The following is a 21,317-nucleotide window of genomic DNA, read 5'->3' as shown; positions in this document are numbered from 1 at the left end:
AGGTTTATTATATTGAGTCTTAAATAAACACTGCTTTCATTACGACTCAACGCGCATTTCAATGAACCATGATATAGTCTACAAAAAGATACTGAACTGTGATTGGCCAGTCACTGGCCCGGGGGGGGGGCCCAGTGACTGGCCAATCAACTTGCCCTGCATATGATTTTACTGGCCCCGGGCCTACGGGCCATGTGTTATGTCGAACCCTGCAAGCTAGTGGCTAGTTCACTTGAGGAAGTGTATGACCACTGTTCCCAACTGTTTGTCATAGTGTATTTACACTGAACAAAAATATGAACAATGCTTTTGCGCCAATTTCCCATGCGCTGAAATCCAAGATCCAAGCCTTTTCCACGTAACCAAAAGGCAGATTTCTCTCAATTTGCATCCACAGATTTGTTTAAATCTATTAAGGCCAGGACACACCAGCCCGATAATCGCTGTCGTCAAAAAAAAAAGACGAATCTGTTTGGTGTGTGCCGTGACGTCGGCCGACGTAGAGGTCGTCGGGCTTGTTTTGAGCCTGTCGGCCGCCGATTGTACATGTTCAATCGGCGGCCGACCGTCTTTCATTTGGAGCAATTTGATTGGTGGAGGGCTAGCGAATCAGTGAAGCCCGGAAGTGAGGCGGGTAGCACAAACAGCTAGCCATCGTTTTAATGTGTTTGTTCGTTTCGTTTTGCGAGTACTCGCATGCATCAACCCTTGTTGACTGCTCGACACCATGCTCGACACTCTGCTAAAAATTGTGCTCTTATGGTCCATAAATATAAATACGTATTTCTATCTATGTTTATGCTCTAGAGAGCTGTCCCATCATTTCCGGCTTTCGTATTTTTTCGGGCCACAATACAGGTTAGCGCCGTCTGCTGTTGTGGAGACATTACAAGCGCGGGACGTACAGAAAATAAGCAGTCGTCTCGGTGTGTTTTTGGGCCGCGACGGAAAGACTGGAGCTTCCTGAAACGGCGACTCCAGTTTTTGGGTAGTCGGAACGTGTCGGACTGGTGTGTCCTGGCCTTTAGTGAGCACTTCTTCTTTGCCTAGATAATCCATCCCCTGTATGAGCAGTTTCCTGATATGAACATTGTTGTGAATGTCTCTTTAAGATAAAGAACGGCTTGTTATTGTGACCAGCCTAAGGCACACCATTTCAGCAAAAACTAAGTATTGTTTCTATTTTTGTTCAGTGTAGTTATGTGAAGTCAGCCATCATAAGTAAATGAGACTTGGTCTAATTTACACAAAGACAGGTTAATGTAATGTTATCAGTAGCCCTTACCTTTGTAGCACACACCACACCCTGGCACCTCATTTGCTCTTTCTTCACAAGTTGAATATTACGAGCACTGACTGCACCAGTACTGAAAATACAAGAGTGATAAATATAAAATAGTGTTAGCTGGGAAGTGAGGCTGCCACTGAATCCTTTTTCCATCAATTCATCTATAGATTAATCAGTAAAATAGTCAAAACGATAATTTATCTCAAAAACAAAACAAACATTTAATTTTGAGAGAAAAACTGTCGCAAACTGTAGTGAGCAATCCTACTTTGGTAGGAATTCATTCACGTCGCTTTGTCTTATTCTAAGAACAAGAGAGGGCGAGGAGAAAAACAAATACATCAGAATTATTTAACATGTTAAAATGGAGGCATAGTAATGATCACTGACTTCATGTCATTTACATCATTAATTATATTAATCACAACAGTTAAAACATCAATGTTTTGGATCCACTACATTAAAAACATTTACTTCAACTAATTGCTGTAATAAAATGAATGAGATCAAGAAATAAAAGCCCTTTCTTAAAATTCTGTTGTCGCCGCCATTTTTAGAGTCTGTGGAGCCGCTGAGCCGACCAATGACTGGAGCCAAAACCAAAAGCCCTACTGGAAAGAATGAACACCTCACATGCTGGAAACACTTACTGCTTGTTGGTGTCCATGTAAAAGCTGACTTTGTCGCCTATGTCCAGGTGGATATTACCCTCCACATCCTCGGGAGTGTACGTTAGGTAGAACACTTCCTGTGGAAAGGCAGTGACAAAAATGTGTTCAAGGGATTAGGACAAGAATTACTTCACATACAATAGAACCTAAGTAGGTAAACTGCATATGTATGAAGGACCGGCAGACATGCAGAGGCTGAAAATGTTAAATTTTGCCAGTCACTCAGTGCGTTTACATGCAGACTCATTAACGGGTAACTAAACGAATAAGACTTCAAGAGGACTTTTAAACTGCATGTAAACACCTTTATCCGATCTACTTCGCACACAAATCGGCACAATAACGGACAAGAGAAGTCGGATAAGAACACCTAGATAACTCGATCATTGTCGGCATTCTCTCTGCATGTATACAGGGATCGGATATCGCATATCGGACTTCTCGTTCTGTGCCTGCGCGTTATAGGCTACACCATGGGTTATTGCCGGAAGGGAACCGGACGTGGCTATATAACCACTTGTTGAAAGCATGGTTGAAAGGGCTACAGCACCACCTAGCATAGTGGAGACAGCCATGCATCGGACATTTATCTGATTCCTGAAAGGCCTTGTATACTCGGACAAGTGACACGGTCCGTTCGAGTGTCTAGTTCGATATATGTCTGAATCCAATCTAGTTTTGCCATGGAAACGCACTGACTGAATGAACACAGACTGAGCTCTCAACAGCATATGGAATATTATTGAAATCATAAATTATAATGTGGAAGCAGATGCGAGAAGGTTTTTAGCATAACCCAAGCAACCATAACACAAGTCATTGAGATTTCTGTACTAAATTCCCCAGAGTGGAAAGATGACATTTTAATTAAGTTGATCATCCTTTCATTGATGACGTATGCTGTAATACAGAGGGGTGTACAATGAAGCCAGATTAAAAAATGGAAAGTTTAGTATTTTGTGGTTGTATGAGGTACTTGTGCAGTCATTTGAAGGTGTTTGGGGCAAACGTCGCTATAGTATATATATACAGTAAATGCTTACCTAATAAATATACACTCACCGGCCACTTTATTAGGTACACCTGTTCAATGGCTTATAAAAACCAAAAGCTAATCAGCCAATCACATGGCAGCAAATTTATGCATTTAGACGTGGTCAAGAAAATGTACAGAAGTCAAACCGAGCATCAGAATGGGGAAGAAAGGGGGTTTAGGTGACTTTGAACGTGGCATGGTTGATGGTGCACGGCAGGATGGATCCATACTTTAATGTTGTTTACACCAAATTCTGAATGTCACAACTGACATCGAGACTCATCAGACCAGGCAAGATTTTTCAATCTTCTATTGTCCAATATTAGCCTGGCTCCGCCCGCCCGCCTACTTCCGGCCAAATTTCATTTTCCCTTCAGTAGTCAGTCTGGGTGTACAGTACATTTCCCAGTTTTACCGGAGAATCTACAATCGTCCAATCAGCGAACAGAGCGAGTGGCTGAGAACGATGACGTCGAAGTCGCGCTCCAGTTTCAGTTGAATGCTGCGTTCCTTTATACTCGGAAGAAGGAGATTTCCGACTTGGTAGTTCCGACCTGTCTGTGTTCCAGTGCATCTGCTCGCGAAAGTATGGACGCCTAAAACCTTTCTCGTCCAAATAACTAAACGTTAGGCTCTAGCAAGTTACCGTTGCCAGGTACCGGTAGATTCAAAGACTACAATATGTAGTGAAGTCAGAAAATTTCCGAGTTCCCTGTCCAACTGGAACGCACCCTCAAAAGCCAGCTCATGACACACGTGACGACCAAACGTGATGCGATTGGTTGGCTAATCCAGAGTGGCACTGGGTAGATCCAATAGTTTTAAACTTCGACAGACACCCGCCTCCAAGTGAGTGAACGTTTGCCAATTACAGCACTTCCAGACCTTCTGTACAAATGAAATGAAGTACGATGGTCTGGTTGGACCAGGCTAGTCTAATATTGGGGATCCTGTGAGAATTGTAGCCTCATTTTCCTGTTTTTAGCTGACAGGAGTGGCACCCGGTGGGGTGTTCTGTTGCTGTAGCCCATCTGCTTCAAGGTTGGTTGTGTTTTGCGTTAAGAGATGGTATTCTGCATACCCTGGTTGTAACGAGTGGTTATTCGAGTTACTGTTGCCTTTCTATCATCTCGAACTAGTATGCCCATCCTCCACTGACCTCTGACTTCAACAAGGCATTTTACGTCCACACAAATGCCGCTCACTGAATATTTTTTCTTTTTCGGACCATTCTCTGTAAACCCTAGAGATGGTTTAGAGTGAAAATCCCAGTATATCAGCAGTTTCTGAAATACTCATACCAGCCCTCCTGGCACCCTCAACATTGCCATGTTCAAAGTCACTTAAAACCCCTTTCTTCGCCATTCTGTTGCTCGGTTTCAACCTCAATAAGTTGTCCCGTCCAGGTCTACATGCCTAAATGCATTGAGTTGCTGACATGTGATTGGCTGATTAGTTATATGCAGGCATGCAAACTCATGAGCCATGAAAAGGGTGAGAAGCCCGAAAACAAACAACGGTAGGGGGGTCTGGGGGCATCCCCCCAGAAGATTTTTTTTGTGATTTGAACATTTAAGAGAAGCAATTTGGTGTATTCTGGTGAAGAGAATTAAGGACAAAAAAAACGTTGCCAGATGAATAATAAAATGAGCAAAACAGCCAACCTTCTTGACGTTTACAATACAAAGTGTGTAGGCAGCCTATTTACCAAGAAAAACAGTTAAAAACAGCTTAGAAAAACGGTTAAAAATGCTGGCAAAACCAGCTTTAAATAAGACAGAAAATAACATGGAGCCTCAAATCAATCACACCAAATTCCCTTACAATAAACTAACTATTTATATTGTGGCAAACAGGATTTGCCTTATCTTTGTTACACAACCATCAATATAACACATAAGAATACACTGTGTCACCATAGTTAATCTCGTCCTCACGCGCACGCACGCACACAGACACACACACACACACACACACACCTCAGTCGTGCGCAGGAACATAATGGTGCAAAATGAGACGATAGTGGAGGAAGCAGGTGAGTGTGTTGTTTCGGCGCTGATCTGCTAAAATCACTACATGCACGGCCAGAACACCACGCACTATTCAAAAACAGCAATAGACAAAAGCACATTATTAACTTGAGGTGACACGTTAATCCGCAGTGACAATCCGCCAACCGCGGCTGTTAATCAGCGCAAGCATAAAGCAATGCAAATGGCTGTAAAACAACGGTTGGCAAACTCCGTGAATTTATTTAAAAAGTGATTCACATAAACCGAGTAGGCACTAGGGTTGCCACCTTGGATTTAGGAAAAAAAGGGACACTTCATGTTTGGGGCGGAGGGCTCGGCCATTATTAGGCTACCAGTTCAGACTGACCAGTGTAATGACCTATAATAACTAGGGGTGGAAAAAAAAAAAAAAAATCCGATTAATATCGATTCTCTCTCGGACGATTCTGAATCGATTCAGAAAAGTTAATAAATCGATTTTTTTATAATATTTTTTTTTTAATAATTATTATTATTATTTTTTTTGTAAATACCAATACTTCCTGCGCCATTGTGCATGCACACCACACATGTGCGAGTTGTTTCCAAAGTGGCTTCAAAAGGGCTAAGGGCAGCAAACCCATGACCTGCACCGGCTTTATCTCGGTTTACGTTTTTGTATGAGAGCTGAATTCCAAGCCATACTTTTTGTACAATGTGTTGAAATGACATAGAAAATAATAGATAATAGAATATAAATCCTATAGAAACATGATTTACGAGATTAGAAATAAGATAAAACTGAATCGGTTTAGTTTTTACATACTTCCATATTGTGTTGAAATGCAAGCTGCATTGATTATTGCACTGGTCATAGAAAGTCATATTTGTGACAAGAAAAGCTTTTCTCTTAATACAATATTAGAGAAGACAATTCATCTGTTGATTGTCTTTAATGATCATCACAAAAGTAGGAAGTGATTAGCAAACTCTGAGTAGCAAACTCAGATGTGCACTAGGGCTGGGTATCGTGAAGGACTTCGCGATACGATACGTATCACGATACACTGGGCACGATACGATATATCACGATATATTGCGTATCTTGATATATCACGATATATTGCGATATTCCATAAACAAGTTGCCTTGTCAAACAGAACAGCACAATATATTGATAATTGCACAGACAAATGAAGTCAAAACTATTTTCACAACTTCCTTTACTATTTTTCTTCCTTTTTTTTGGTTTTGGCAAATTATCAAACACTGCTGCAGCTGCCATAACATCAAAATAACAAATCCAATTCACTCTTGTACTAACTGTACAGGACACACTGAACATGAAAACACATCAGTGTGCTTTTGTGACACAGTGAATCTTAAGTATTTTTATAAACAAAACTGATCTAACTTCAATAGTCAGTATCCTAGAGGCTCAGGCCTGACAGCAGACATGGGTTTGAATCTGACCCGTGGTTGTTTCATTCCCTCTCTGCCCCACTTCATATCTGTATCTCTGCACTGTCAATAAAGCCTTGAAAAGCAAAAAAAAAAAAAAATCATAAAAAAATTAATTAAAAAAAAAAAATCGATATTTCGACACAGCCCTAATGTGCACATAAATATATTTTTTAAATTCACACATGGGTGTACATAAAAAACTTTTTGCATTGAAAATCGATTTTGAATCGAAGACCTCTGAATCGGAATCGAATCGTGACGTGCCAAGAGATTCCCACCCCTAATAATAACCATAAACACCTACAGTGCTTTTTACAGTAGGATATATAAGGAGACTGAGGTGGGAACCCTGGACCTTGTAGGGTGGTCCGGGGGAATGCTCCCCCGGAAGAAAAAAATGCAATAGTCTGGGCCCATTATCTCATAATCCGTATATGAACCAAATGGTTTCCACAATCTTTTTTTCTATTTTCGCCGGGAGCATGCACAAGCATTATTTATAAAAAAAAAAAAAAAAAAAGTGGGGGGCCCCACACTGGGTCTTGAAACGGGCCCCGAGATCGTTGAGACCGCCCCTGACCGCTTGTCGTGCCGCCTGACAAAGGAACACTGCGCTTTCTCTCTGCCCGGCCCCGCCGCCTCTCCATTGAGAATGCATTAGTTGGCGCAACAAACGCCTCGGCCCGTGTGAAACGGCCTTAACTACTGAACGAAGGAAATCAAATGAGGCTTTGGCATTTCCCCCAAAAAACGGGACAAATTGTGTCCCGGGAGAGATTTATTTTTTCCCGGGACAGCTGGTGAAAAAAGAGAACAATTCTGGGAAAAACGGGACGGTGGCAACACTAGTAGGCACATTAACATGGTAAAATACTAGTACTGCGGCTACTTGAACGCTCCGATGACTCGGAGAGAATTTTTTTTTTTTACTTTCCTGCAGACGCTCTGACTGATGTCACCGCCCCTCAATGACAAACACTGTTTCTGATTGGCCAAATGACCGTCAAAGCTCATATGATAGGAGTTAACATCCGTCAATCATAGTTAGTCACTATGGTCACTCCATGTCCATGCTTCGACACACACACACACACACACACACACACACACACACACACACACACACACACACACACACACACACACACACACACACACACACACACACACACACACACACACACACACACACACACACACACACACACACACACACACACACACACACACACACACACACACACACACACACACACACACACACACACACACACACACACACACGGCCATCAGACCCCCCCCTCCCCTCCAAAAAATATTTTCTCAACGGATCTCCACGAATCACATAGATGGTCAATTTTGTTTCCAAAACGGCGAATTTCGCCAAAAGGTGACGAGTTTGCATGCCTGTATATGTGTTAACAAGAAAATGAACCGCTGTACCTAATAAAGTGGCAAGTGAGTGTATATGTTCAATTGTACACTAAAGCTGGGTTAACAAATGGAGTTGATAACCACCATGGTGATACCCGTTAACTTTGATGGAGGGTTTAGATTTTGTTGAGCCAGTTTAAGCAAAGAGAGCCAGGCTTGGTAGAACAGCCCTCAGGTCAGCTTACCCCGTTTCTCTCATAACAGACACTGCCAGTGGGCACCTGGCCGGGAGCAGACTTTCCATCCAAGTGCACAGGGATTGATGAGACGACCTGCACAACAGGGGGAATAGCACAGAAGCCATTATTTAACACACTGCTTTACCAATAGAAGATTGTATATTGATCTTAATTACATGGCCCATTTCAATTCTGTCTAGACATGTAATTGATGAGATGGCTGAATTTCAGATGTCAAAGTAGCAAGTATATCAAGTGTCACAGTTGTTGTACTATATCCAGGGGGTTTGCAGAATGTGCATGTGCTTGTTTTTCTAAAATGTGAACAAACCAGCAGGCCTTGGAAGGGCCTCTAGTGAGTGATAGAATCAGTTTGTGCACATAGACACGTGTATGTATTAAAAGACAAGCACCTATTCATCACTATTGAGCCAAGCACCAAGTCTGCCATGACACAGCTCTGCCTTCCCATACTGAGCTCAACTTAATGACGCAGCAGTCAGGCAAATGCACTCTTTAATACAATGGACCAGAACAGCATATGGCAGACTGGTTTTGGTTAGTGAGAAGGACCAACTGAGCTGTACTTCTTGCTTTGAGCATTCACAGAGAAATTAATATTCCCTCTGGGTTTTAATTGATCACTTGACCATATCTGTTCAATAGATATTTAACCACTCCAGCAAACGTGTCAACACAAGCCAATTTGAAATTCAAATTTAGTGTAAATTCTGATGGGGAAGTTGTGTTGATGCATGATTGGAGGGAGTTCATATCTTACTATGTACTTACTATAACATTTCCCGCCCCCCAAAAAAAACAGAATGGGCCATATACAGTACATGTTAAATTGACAAGACAATGACAGAACCAAAAATAAAATGGTGTTCCTTAACTGGATGAATATAACCATGCAGCACAGTAAAGGGATAGGCGTGCACGTCTGGCCCCACCTGGCCCGAGATGCGCTCCTCTGGCAGCACCTCTGGCTTTATCTTTAGCAGCTTCACTGCTATGGGCTTGCCAGTGCGCCTGTCAGAGGATACCTCAAACTCTACATCATCTGCAGGGACACAAACCACAGGGAAAACAAAACATTACTACACTTAAATATAGTGACGTAGGGCAAGTGTTTCTCTTTTCAACAAATACAGTTGTATAGGTTCAAAGATGGAGTCAGCCATTCTGGAGAACGCTTGTTGTCCAAATCACTTTGTCCAAATCAGTGAATATTTCCCCAACAACCCGCTTCCTGTACTCACTGCCTGTGTGCTGGGAAAAAAAATATCTGATGTTAAAACGGAGCCTAGGCTCTGTAAACTGTTAGGTAAACAAAGGGGCTTGGCCCATCGTAGCAAGCAACATGCTCGTTTACATAGCCTAGGCTGTGTATTTACACTAGGGTTTTTTTTCACCAGCGCAAACTTTACAGTGGAGGTAGTGGATCGACAAAGTAATCGATTGATTTCTTCAGAAATGGCTGACTCCACCTTAAGGTAAAAAATTATTGATAGGTTAACCAGCCCAAGGCCTCCCACCTCCTATTTTAAGCTCCTGCAAGTTGCCATTGTACTGGGAACAGTGGAAGAAGAGACGGGCCTGTCGTTCAGAGCACTGGATGAACCCGTAGGAAGTCAGCAGCTTTTCCACAACACCAGTCTCTCTGATGCCAGGCCCTGTGCCGTTGGCGTATGCAGTGTGTCCATTGTTATGGAGCATCCCCGGATCAAAACTCATCTAAGGAAGAGGAGAAGCAAGTATTTAAATGCAACTAGTCATGAGTCCACATGAAGCAGACAGAATGGAGGCAGCTGTTTGATGCCAACCTTAAAACAAAAACACTTCAGACATGCAGGAACAGAAAACGCCAGAAGTGTGGAAGAAAATGCAATGGTAAGGCTACATCAGAGTCTGTGTGGGTGGGCTGTCTAGACATAACAGAAAACAACTAGCTGACAACGCATAGAATGTACTTCAGGATAATTCACACAATTGACCGAAAATGAGAAAATTAACACGAAAACGACACTGCTACGCTTCTGGGTGTGCTCAAAAGTGACATGCACTAAAATGACTTCAAATTTATCAGGTAATTTTGTCCATTATCAACTAAGCACTTCAGTCATGCAATTTTAGTTTGACAATTTAAAATAAACTGGACCTCCCTTTACCAACCATGAATGTTTATGATGAAATATCAATAGACACAGAACATCTGCCACCACACTGGGTTGATCCTGTATTCACACACCATGCTGTTAGCCAAAGTCCTGGGACTCAACAGCAGCTCTCAAACCACTCAACATGCCCGCTTACTGATCTCTGATACAGGGGAGTCCGCTTGTATTTTTTACTTCCTGGGTGGGGATGGCAAGAAACGGAAGCAGAACGGGGGATAGACATAGGACCGGTAGAGGCAGACGGGACAGGCCCAGTGCTGCGAGCCACTGGCGGTTCAGAAGAGCCCCTTTCCATGTCTGACACTGGGGATAGGACTTGGATATGCTGTCAGGGGGAGCATAGCCAGAGCCTTTAACAGTCTGTAAATGACTATCAAGTTTTTTTTCAGTTTTTTTCCCCCTTCCATTCGGACAAAAAAAGTTTCTTCTCTACATACCCTAAAAAGGTTATTAGTATCCATCTTTACCTTGTAACATACGACACCAAATGTTTGCCCATGCATTTTTGGAGACCCAGCACAAACACACATCGTATAATGCTGTGATATTGTGTACAAACTTTATCTATTCTGTTCATATCTGAGCATAACACAGTCAACAACACCAAAACTAAATCCCTGAGGCCTGTTTCAGGTAGCTGGTTTTGAGGCAACCCAGAGTTTGTTCGCTCTGAGTTAGTGGAAACTGGGTTTTCCGTTTCAGGTAGCAGGTTCAGCGCAACCGAGAGTCTGTTACTGAGGCAACATACGCCATGGGTCTAACCTGCTCGGGAGGTGGTTAGACCTACCCCGAGTTTGTTTTCACTTTACGCTGCAGCTCCGACTGAAGAAAGAGTGTCACTGTCACACGCGTCCCTGTACAGTTTGAAGCAAAATCACTCCATAGAAATCTCCATAGGGATGTTTTTATCATTTCCTGATGATTTTACGTTTGACCGATCATTTATCCGATCAGTAGCCTTGTTCTCAGCCCTCGGTCCGTTCATATAGGCGACCACCTTACACTTCGTGACATGCTCTACATTCAGATTAATAAACCTATTTGTATTGTATGCTTTTTAAAGTCTGTGCCACTGAACAGATTTATGTCAGGTGGATTCATGTAACGCGATTGTTACTGTTCACTTGTGCGATCCTAAAGTCACAGACGAGCCTCGTTAAATAGCCTAATATGAATATAAAAATTATATAATAATTTAAACTGTGATCACTTGAGGAAAATGGATCTGGTAATAAATCAATCAGGCTCTTCAATGGAAACTGTCACCTTATGTGTCAGACGTTAATGTCTTTCACTCCCCATTTAAAAGAAGCGACAGTCTGTTTACTGCACAGTGGGCTATTAGGCTATAGCTTCCCAACATATTATACAGCGAATATAAAACACTGTCAGAAATGCTGTGCCGCGCCAGCTTTATTACTTTACTGCTGATATGCGTAACTTTTTAAAATAGACTATGGTTTCTCATATGGAAGCGAAATGATTGCTCTGTTTTTTTCTGAATTGCCGAGGAGATTAGATCAGAGTTATGTGACAATATCCCCGTTAATTCTTCTCCATAGGCTACCATAAACTCATTCGTTAATATTTCTATATATTCTCTAGCGGAGAAGTTTTTTTTTTTTAAGAAGTGGGAGGATCACGCATTTGTTTCTTCTGTTTCCATGGTGAATCATGTTATCAGCGATCCATTGACGATGGCTTTTATGCACACGCTCCACCCAGAGTGAACACGCTCAGAGTTGATTGACCCAACGCTGATCCACTGTTCTGAAACCGAAAACCCAGAGTTACTCATCAACCCTGCGCTCTGAGTTGACCAACTCAGAGCGCAGGATTAAACTCAGAGTATGTAAAACCAGCTACCTGAAATAGGCCCCTGGTGATTTCTTTACAAGAAAACACCAAGCAGAAAACCACACAGCCACTCAGAAAGCATGGATCTGATCCCGTGACCATCTATCTTAACCACTCATTTGATTGAATACACATGTCTTCAAACGATCTATGGAAATACAGAGAAGAGTCAAAAATGAAAGAGAAACCAACTTGGTTGCACAGCCAGTTAAGGGGAAGTGGTTTTAGTGCAGTGCGGCAAAGTTTGCTCAAGGTCTAGTAGTGAAATAAAACTAATGAAGATGGAGAATCAGAAAATGCGCATGACAGGTCAAATATTGGTGCATCTACAGTGGTGATGGGTAATGGATTATGCGGGGGGGGGGGGGGGGGTCCCAGAGCAGCCTCTTCTGTTATGTGCTAAACAGTACTATCACAATGAGAACACCTTACCATTTTCCTAGGGACCAACTGGTATGTAGTTTATCATTTCATTGTTTCTTGAATTGGTGTTGAGTTGACGTAATGTAGCAGCATCTAACCCAACATAATTTGCCATGTCATGAGCGACTAAGGTTTCATTGGATTGGGACGCACATTAAAAATGAGAGGGGCGGGGGGCTCGTCAGAACTTAGTTAAAAGTGCCACAGTTCTACAGTCTAACGGAGGAACACACCTTACCCTGAAACAATTAAACTTTATTACTGAGTAGAGGCTAGTCTTGGGAGCCTGGAAAAGGGATGAAAGAAGTTAGGCCATTCAGAGCAGAGAAATGCAGGGCAAGGTGGGTGGATGGGTGTTCGATGGGAGTGGGGCACGTAGAAAAAAGAGGTGGCAAGGTGGAACTTACGGATCGGCCATATGGCGACAGGCTGAGTCCGACAGGGGAGGTGCTGCTCAGGTCAGCGCTAACAAACGCGGTGGGTGGCGACGCAGGCAAGGTAAACTCAACAAAGCCTTTCCAGGGGCTGCCCATATTTTCCCATAAACTCGGACCAAACTTGCTTGAGCACTTGCTGAAATTGATTGTATTTTTTTTGCTTGAATGTTAAGTACTATTTTATGTAACAACCCAAATGATACACCGCTGGATGTCTGCAAGGGTGAAGAGAGGAACAAACATAACGGGTAAGGCAGATACCCCAGAAAAGGGAAAAACTCAGGGAGGAAATGGCTTGAAAACCACAATAGAAAAAATGGTGCGGGCTTTGTGTGGGAAGGCAATCAAATCATTCTCAAACTGAATTCAACTGTTTGGAGTTGGGGGCAGATCAGCTAGCTTATGTGAAGTTTGAGAAAAGTAACCTTTAGAAAAATGGCAACGTACACCGATATGATGGAAGCTAACATTCAATCATTAGCATTGATTGCACATTAGGAATGTTTAACTGCAATGCAAAGAGCAAGGAATGAAGCAGCTGCTTGCACTGATATATACTTCTCAAGTACCCCTTTCACACCAACAGGAACCAAGAGACAGTTCTGGGCTGGTGCTGGGGCCAGTTCAAAACTGGTTACAGCCTAATACCAGTTATGAACCGGTTGGCTTCACACCGACCAGAGCCAGCCATGGAGCCGGCAAGAGAGCAACGTCATGATGTCACTGTAAACGTCTGTGTACGTCGCCCGACGCCGCTGCTCTCGTGGCTAATGCTAAAGCTAGCTTTAAGCACAACAACAGCAGCAGTTGCGTCTTATTTTTTTTTTTATTTTTTTTATATACACGTGTTGCCTCTCGCTTTGCTTACCAAACAGGACCCATGCAGCATATTTTCGCCGGTCAAATTGATCGCTACAGTCGGTAATTATGTTACGTTTGCGTCTCGTAGTAGTGGTGTTTCTAAATATGGCGGGCATGAGGTTTGAGTTGGTCTGGTAGGTCAGGATAATCCCTCCCCCGGTCGCTGGCAGTTCTCATTTCTAGCCCAGCTCAATTCTGGGGCTGGGGTTGAACCGGTTTTTACAGCCCGGAGCCGGCTCTATGGCTGTGAGAAACCAAAACAATGGCTCTAGCTCGGAACTAGCTCCGATTTTGCGGCGGTGTGAAAGGTGTCTCAGTGAAATCGACTACTGCAATTTAGAAATAGGAAAGCCCAAACTCGAATACAAGATGAAGTGACAATGAAAAGTTCAAGAATAGAAGCAGGTGTGTTTGTCAAAGTCACTGTTCAGTGATAAAACCAGAACAGCTGGCCAAACTAAATCAGTGTTACAAAATCTGTATATTAAGGTTATGTCTACAAACAAGTAGATATAGGCTGTGTCTTGATTCAGGTATTGCAGCCTACGAAGGCTGCATTTGAAGACCGATTGCGTCATAGCGGCGCGCAAAGGCTGTCCCGTTTGCAAGGCTCCTTGCAAGGCTCCTCATATGCGGTCGTGAAATGCAGCCTTCGTATCACGGTTTTGAAGGCTGCATCAGATTTATCCTTCGCGGCCCAACATATCCCAAGATTCATTGCGTTTTTTTCAGAGATGGCATAAAATAAAATAAGAAATAACAAAACAGCAACGTGTTGCTCCATCTTCTTAACTTTTATCTTCCTTTCTTTTTTTCTTGTACTTTTTTTTCTTTTCGTCTGGTAGACAACTTATTTTTCTTTTTTCCTCCGTTGACAGGGCTGTCTCCGTTGGCAGCAATCAGGGTTGCTAGGCAGCACAGGAGCGGCGAGTCGTCACGCAAGGTAACGGCTTGTTACGTAAACCGGAAATGCTCGTAAACCGAGACCTGCGGAGACCGTCTCGTTTAACAAGGCTCGTTGGCCTTAAAACCGGCCTTAAAAATCGGCCTTCATAGGCTATAGCCTTCATAGACCGCGAGACTGCGTCCTACCAAGTGCGTGGTCTCTGAATCAAGACACAGCCATACACTCACCGGCCACTTTTTTTCTTGTTAACACATATAACTTATCAGCCAATCACGTGGCAGAAACTCAATGCATTTAGGCATGTAGACCTGGAAGGAACAACTTATTGAGGTTAAAACCGAGCAACAGAAGGGGAAGAAAGGGGTTTTAAGTGACTTTGAACATGGCAATGTTGAGGGTGCCAGGAGGGCTGGTCTGAGTATTTCAGAAACTGCTGATCTACTGGGATTTTCACACAAAACCATCTCTAGGGTTTACAGAGAATGGTCCAAAAAAGAAAAAATATCCAGTGAGCGGCATTTGTGTGGACGTAAAATGCCTTGTTGAAGTCAGAGGTCAGAGGATGATGGGCATACTGGTTTGAGATGATAGAAAGGCAACAGTAACTCAAAAAACCACTCGTTACAACCAAGGTATGCAGAATACCATCTCCAGTGTTTCCCCCAGGTTCACACAGCAGCGGTGCGCCGCCGTTGCTATATTTTTCCCGCCGCTGCTATAAAAATAATTTGCATATCAATTAAGGTTATTTTTTTTGCTGCATGCGGAGCCTGTGTCATATCCGCACGCCGCCCACGCTCCCAATGGGTGGACACTCGTGCAGCTTACCGCTAGGAATGTCTGCTGAAAGTTACAGCTCAGCATTTTAAGCGATGAATTGATGAACTTCCATCAATGAAAAATATGTCAGTTTTCTAAAGGGCTTTAAATAGGCCAATCTATGTGGCTAAATAGCATGCCAATATTGATGTTTGATTGTGTCAAGTCATGAAATGTAACTGTAAAAAAATTATTTTCTGTGGGTTATTGATCACATTTGAACTGTGATTAGGAAAGGCTTCAGGCAGTTGGACACTTGTTTTGTTTTCAAAATTTAAAAACAAATTGACTTTGTTTTCTTCCAACATCTAGATTTTGGGGCTTTGCAGATATGCAAATTTACACATCATTAGTAAGATATTGATGATTTTTCATATTTATTTAAACATTTTGGAAAATATTGTAATACAAAAAGTTTTTGTTTTAATGTCAGTAATCAACTGGCAAAGTTTCATAATGATATCTATAAGTTCAGAAAATTCCCCATTAGGCCATCCCCATTCACCCCCATTCACTTAAACAGTGGTTCTGATTTGCTATGTCGGCCCGCTGTAGCTTTCCAGCAGCTTGTTGACAAGGTTGTCCACCCAGGTTGTGATCGTGGAAGGTCCTAGGTGAACAACCTTTTACAACGCTCCATGTCCATAAAATCACTTTGCCCCCTGGGTACCAACCAAACCATAAATTGTTTACACTGGTGCTGGGTCATGATTCCTAAAAAAAATATATTCCATAATATCTCTTTCTCAATGAACCTGAATGTTGTCTTCTCCTTCACAGAAAATAAATGCATTTCCACTAAATTGATTCTAGAAAAAGACACAGATCGGTGGATTTTTATCCACCAGAATGCAGGAAATTAAGTGTTAAATTAAAAAAATTCTGGGGGGTGCCCCCATAACCCCACCTATAATTTGTACCCCCAAATGTTGAAACAACCTAGCCTATATGCCCTGTACGCAGGTTGTTTTACAATATATACGTATGTTGTTTTTACTTTTTTGATTAAAAAGAAGGCATGACGGTAAACTACATGTCTGGGGCCGGTTTCCCAAAGCCTTCTTAACACTATGTCATTTGTAACCCCTACGTAGAGTTCCTACTTAACGTTTCGCCTGTTTCCCGAAACGTTCTTTGCTACGAATCTCTTTCGTAAGTCATACGTTGGTAAGGTTGGTCTGGAGCGCCCTCAGAGCCTTCTTAGCTCTACCGTAGGGATGTTTCAGCTCTCACTTGTGTCATTAAACTAATAAATCTGACTGTATTTCATATCAAACGGACACAGCGATGACTGTATTTAATAACAAACTGTTCAAAAGGATCCAACTGTATAGTGTATATCACGTATATTTAAAGTAGGCTTAGGCTATTATATATTTTTTGGTTCCGCTATATTCAAACCCCAGAAATCAATAACGTTTGAGCTTATCGATACCGCTATGGAGTCCAGTAGGCTAGGTCACATTATGTAATTTTAAATATCGAGTCGGGTCATCTTCAGCTAATTAGGCCTACTTCAGCGTATTATTCCATCACTGGACCGCATCATGGACTGTAAAAGAGTTCTACCTTCGACTGTCTTGAAGAAACTCCTTCAACCCGCTCCGTCTCCCAAAAAAAAAAAAAAAAAAAACTCTTGTCCGCTGCCGCTGCAGACGGGCTCGGCACCGTCTCATCATTCATTCAATGCAGCGGTGATCAACAAACGAGAGACTCTGTAGCAAGTCCCGCAGTTAAAAAATCGGATAGTTTTTAAATCCATATTAAAATCTGCAGGATAAGACCTAGTTAGCTAAACAAAATCGCTAACGGTTCAAATGTGATGTGTTCAGGTCGGCTCAGTAAAATGATTATTAGGCAAAGGTCAATAAAATGACATCATGATGTGTTCAAATGTAACATCAAGAAAATAAGAAATTTTAGTTTTTCACGGGAAGCTTGAATAATAGCCTACAGTTTGGGTAAAAAACTTGTTTTCCCAGCAATATAAACTAAATAGTAGGCCTAAATATGGAATTATGACATGCTTAAAGTCCTATCCTGAACTCTGCTCATCTTATACGCAATTAAAGCAATAATACCAGTTCTCTTTAAACAAAATAATAGAAAAGTATCGATAAAGATTTGGATTGTGGAGTCTTTATAATGGTATCAATATGAATAGAAATTAATGATCCTCCCTACTTACAGTGTAACTGGGCAATAGCTTTAACATGGTGGACTTTAATCATTTTATGGCACACGATACATTTTTGGCACAATGTGACCGTTTTAAATAAGTTAAATTTTTCTGAGGAAGCTAACATTCAGCTTGACTGAGCTAGACTGAGTTTTCTGAGCCCCTGGGCAAGGTGCATGGCAAAAAGAGGTCCTTTCACGATGCTGCAGCAGGACCAAGCGCTTGGTGTTGTGTGATGTCATGATATATAGGCTTATATGAATTGTTGTTCGTTTTATGTGGTCAGGATGAGACAAGTAAGCAGTGTTTGCATTTAAGAGATACGGTTCGCTAAAAATGTTTTGGGCAAGTGAACAACATTCGGGCAAGTAAAACATTACCTGTATGGGCAAGTGCATTTGAAACCTTAGTGTCAACCCCTGCTCTGCACTGTTCCACACCGGCTCAGCTGACAGCTGAGAGCTTTCAGCTGAGCCGGGCAGAGTGCGTCGGATCCTCCGCCTCAAAACATGTAAACGTGCGAAAAAATGAATGAATAATCAATTAGAGCTTACCTTAAAATAAGTGTGCAATGTTACTGTTTATTGTATTAGGATTTTAGCTCATTTGGACTGTTTTTATTTATATAGGCTATTGGCGATATTATATCTACTTTCAGTTTCATTACTGACCCACCAAGTAACGTGATTAGTGTTCTTAAAGATACTTAGATTATAAAACAAGAGTTCCAAAACACAGATGATGATTCAACAAACTAATTTATGACTTTATATTACACTAGAAATGCACGGGTAGATTTGATTAGACAGCATACAGATGCAGCTGCGCATGAAATGAGCAGGAAATTGATAATCGAACTCTGAGCAACCGATTTCAGTAGTGTACGAACGACGTAAGGAGTGTTTCTCCTAAGAGACCGTTCGGGAACCACGACTACAGAGGTAAACAACGTTGGTAAGTCATAACGTAGGAGTCTTCGTAGCTCACTAAGAGAGGACGTTATCGGGAAACCGGGCCTTGGCCCTTAGTGTGATTATGATATCGTAGAGTGGCCCTTTGTGAAAATGAGTTTGACACCCTTGGTCTAATTGATATTTCCTACATTCAAACGGCATCTCTGCAGCACACATATTCTTATAGTCCAGGTTGTGGCCCAAATAAATGATGTTCAAACAGGACAAAATGTTTGACTGCTGTGCGTTAAAGGGGTGATGAATGCAAGCTTAATAAGAGAATAAATCCAGGCGAGCCAAAACATCTCAAAAATAGCTTAGGGGCTAGGGTTAAACTTGTTTAAGAGTCAGCATCAATTATCCTATCTATAGTAATACACAAGACTCCTTGAATGGGATTTAAGTGAATATTCTCCTCTCAAAGTGCACCAGATTCATGCATTCAAATTTAAAGGGTACAAAAAACTTTCGGCCGCGGGGGCATGCCCTCGGACACCCCTAGAGGGTTTCGGGGGACCACACCACCGCTGCTGAAAAATCCTGCGGGAAACACTGATCTCTGAACGCAAAACATGACCAACCTTGAAGCAGATGGGCTACAGCAGCAGAAGACCCCACCGGGTGCCACTCCTGTCAGCTAAAAACAGGAAACCGAGGCTACAATTCTCACGGGACCACCAATATTGGACAATAGAAGATTGAAAAATCTTGCCTGGTCTGATGAGTCTCGATTTCAGTTGTGACATTCAGATGGCAGGTTCAGAATTTGGTGTAAACAACATTAAAGTATGGATCCATCCTGCCGTGCACCATCAACCATGCCACGTTCAAAGTCACCTAAACCCCCTTTCTTCCCCATTCTGATGCTCGGTTTGACTTCTGTAAATTTTCTTGACCACGTCTAAATGCATAAATTTGCTGCCATGTGATTGGCTGATTAGCTTTTGGTTTTTATAAGCCATTGAACAGGTGTACCTAATAAAGTGGCCGGTGAGTGTAGTTTGTGATTCTACCAATTATCTTTTTTAAATGTAAATTCTTAATCCCCTTACTGGAGACTATTTCCAGCATTACAGGAGGGGAGGAATACATTCAAAACAGGACAAATTAATTCACATGTTAAACAATGCAAAAGTACAGTTGTCATTAACATGATTAGTGTCATGTCATGAAGGGACAAATACTGAGACTCACCTTTATTCGTTGAATCTTATTAGTCTCAGGATCTCTTGAGACTATGCAGTTCTTGCAGATCTCTTCACTCACACACACACACACACACACACACACACACACACTTGTTACAGGTTTCTGGCACAAGGTCTAGATGGATGCATAGAGCAAAAAAAAAGTTGAGAAATCCAGCACAAAAAAGGCAAACGCAGGTGTGAAAACACTGCTTAGAAAAATGACAAGAAAAACAGTGGAAGAAAAAAGGGGAAGACAGTGGGAACTATGGGGGGAAAAAACTAGCAGATAGCAGCCCACTCCACACCCCGGTGGTGAGTCGTGGTGTGGTGAGGATGAGGAGGGCTAGGAGCAGCGTTGGGACGTGTGCTTTGTCAAAGCTGTTGAGTAGGCACAAACTTCTGGTTTCAGATCGCTATTGTCGTCTCAGAATGTGTTTGGGTGTTGGATTGCTTCTCTTATGCGTTTCAAATTGGGGCTGATGTGCGTCTTCTTTGGTCGTTTCAGGATTTGGTTACGTTGCGTTTTAAACCGTTGAAGTGATCCTTGTTTTTTCTCCACGGGACTTCGGTGTTGTTGCAACTTTGCTTCTTGTGAGGGCTTTGTCTTCAGTTTCTTTGTTATGATCTGAACTTGAAGCAGTTGCGGATGGTACAAAAATTCAGTTCCGTTTCACTTCATACTGTTGGGGGGGGAGAAGACTTGGTTAGCGCCTTTGACAACACTGTCCCAAATCAAAACTTGTAAAGTGAACACAAACAGGTCAAAAAGGGCCAAAAGGCTCTACAGAGAGGGAGATAAATGTAACCAGTGGCTTGATGCTCCAAAAGAACCCAAGATTCTTTGCCCCCAGACTCACTGGTATAAAAATAGGTTTTCCACGGATGCCTCTGGACTGGATAAAGCCCACAATGCCAAGCAGCTGACAAGCATGCAAGAGCTATGGATCAACAAGTCCTTGTGTGCATACCTTCAATTCAGATCCTTATGTTTAATTTAAGTGTAAACTATGTGTTAATTTTGCTAATTTTAGCTAGAAGCTCAGAAACTGATCTCTAGCAGTGCGACAGAGCAGTGTGTTGTTGACCCAAATACACATTGAAAACAAGCTGGACGAGCCAACTCGGGACACATGATATCTGTTTGGATCCCACTTGTGTTGCAATGTCTCCCATCCCCACTGACTTCCCATACGGTTAGAAATAAACAAAGTTTTAAAATTTTTCAAAGGAATTCCTATGTCAGTTGATCCAAATGAACTTAAAATGAACATTTATGTTTTTATTTTCATTGGCAATGCTTGAATGAACACAATATACCACGGGCAGGAACTAAAGCTGCACAGCAGAGTGATAGTAAACTCAAGAAGGGCTGTGGGTTAAAGGTCATGAGCAATATAAAGACATGACTCCAATGAAAACAAACTTTTAAAAGATGGCCTTATCTGCCC

General features: G+C 42.1%; 1 protein-coding gene across 9 annotated transcripts in view; it reads right to left on the bottom strand.

The window, feature by feature from the left end:
- The window catches only part of csde1 (cold shock domain containing E1, RNA-binding), a gene marked incomplete at its 5' end in the record, with an annotated part of 42,131 nt that overhangs the window by 19,186 nt on the left and 1,628 nt on the right, over window positions 1-21,317 (bottom strand). For 2 of the 9 annotated variants that reach the window (XM_080031888.1, XM_080031889.1), the window contains 8 exons: window positions 1,286-1,367; window positions 1,557-1,592; window positions 1,939-2,036; window positions 8,070-8,156; window positions 8,960-9,126; window positions 9,602-9,800; window positions 12,931-13,175; window positions 19,874-20,549. In XM_080031888.1, the coding sequence (XP_079888014.1) occupies window positions 1,286-1,367; window positions 1,557-1,592; window positions 1,939-2,036; window positions 8,070-8,156; window positions 8,960-9,126; window positions 9,602-9,800; window positions 12,931-13,056 (795 nt within the window). Of the gene's footprint in view, window positions 1-1,285; window positions 1,368-1,556; window positions 1,593-1,938; window positions 2,037-8,069; window positions 8,157-8,959; window positions 9,127-9,601; window positions 9,801-12,930; window positions 13,176-19,873; window positions 20,550-21,317 lie in introns of those variants that run through there. The other 7 variants (XM_080031890.1, XM_080031892.1, XM_080031895.1 and 4 more) reach the window with 5 other exon arrangements.

The sequence above is a fragment of the Ammodytes marinus genome (assembly GCF_949987685.1).
Source record: "Ammodytes marinus genome assembly, chromosome: 7".
Classification (NCBI taxonomy): domain Eukaryota; kingdom Metazoa; phylum Chordata; class Actinopteri; order Uranoscopiformes; family Ammodytidae; genus Ammodytes; species Ammodytes marinus.
The sequence above is the reverse complement of the archived record's forward strand: the minus strand, read 5'-3'. Positions and strand labels throughout refer to the sequence as shown.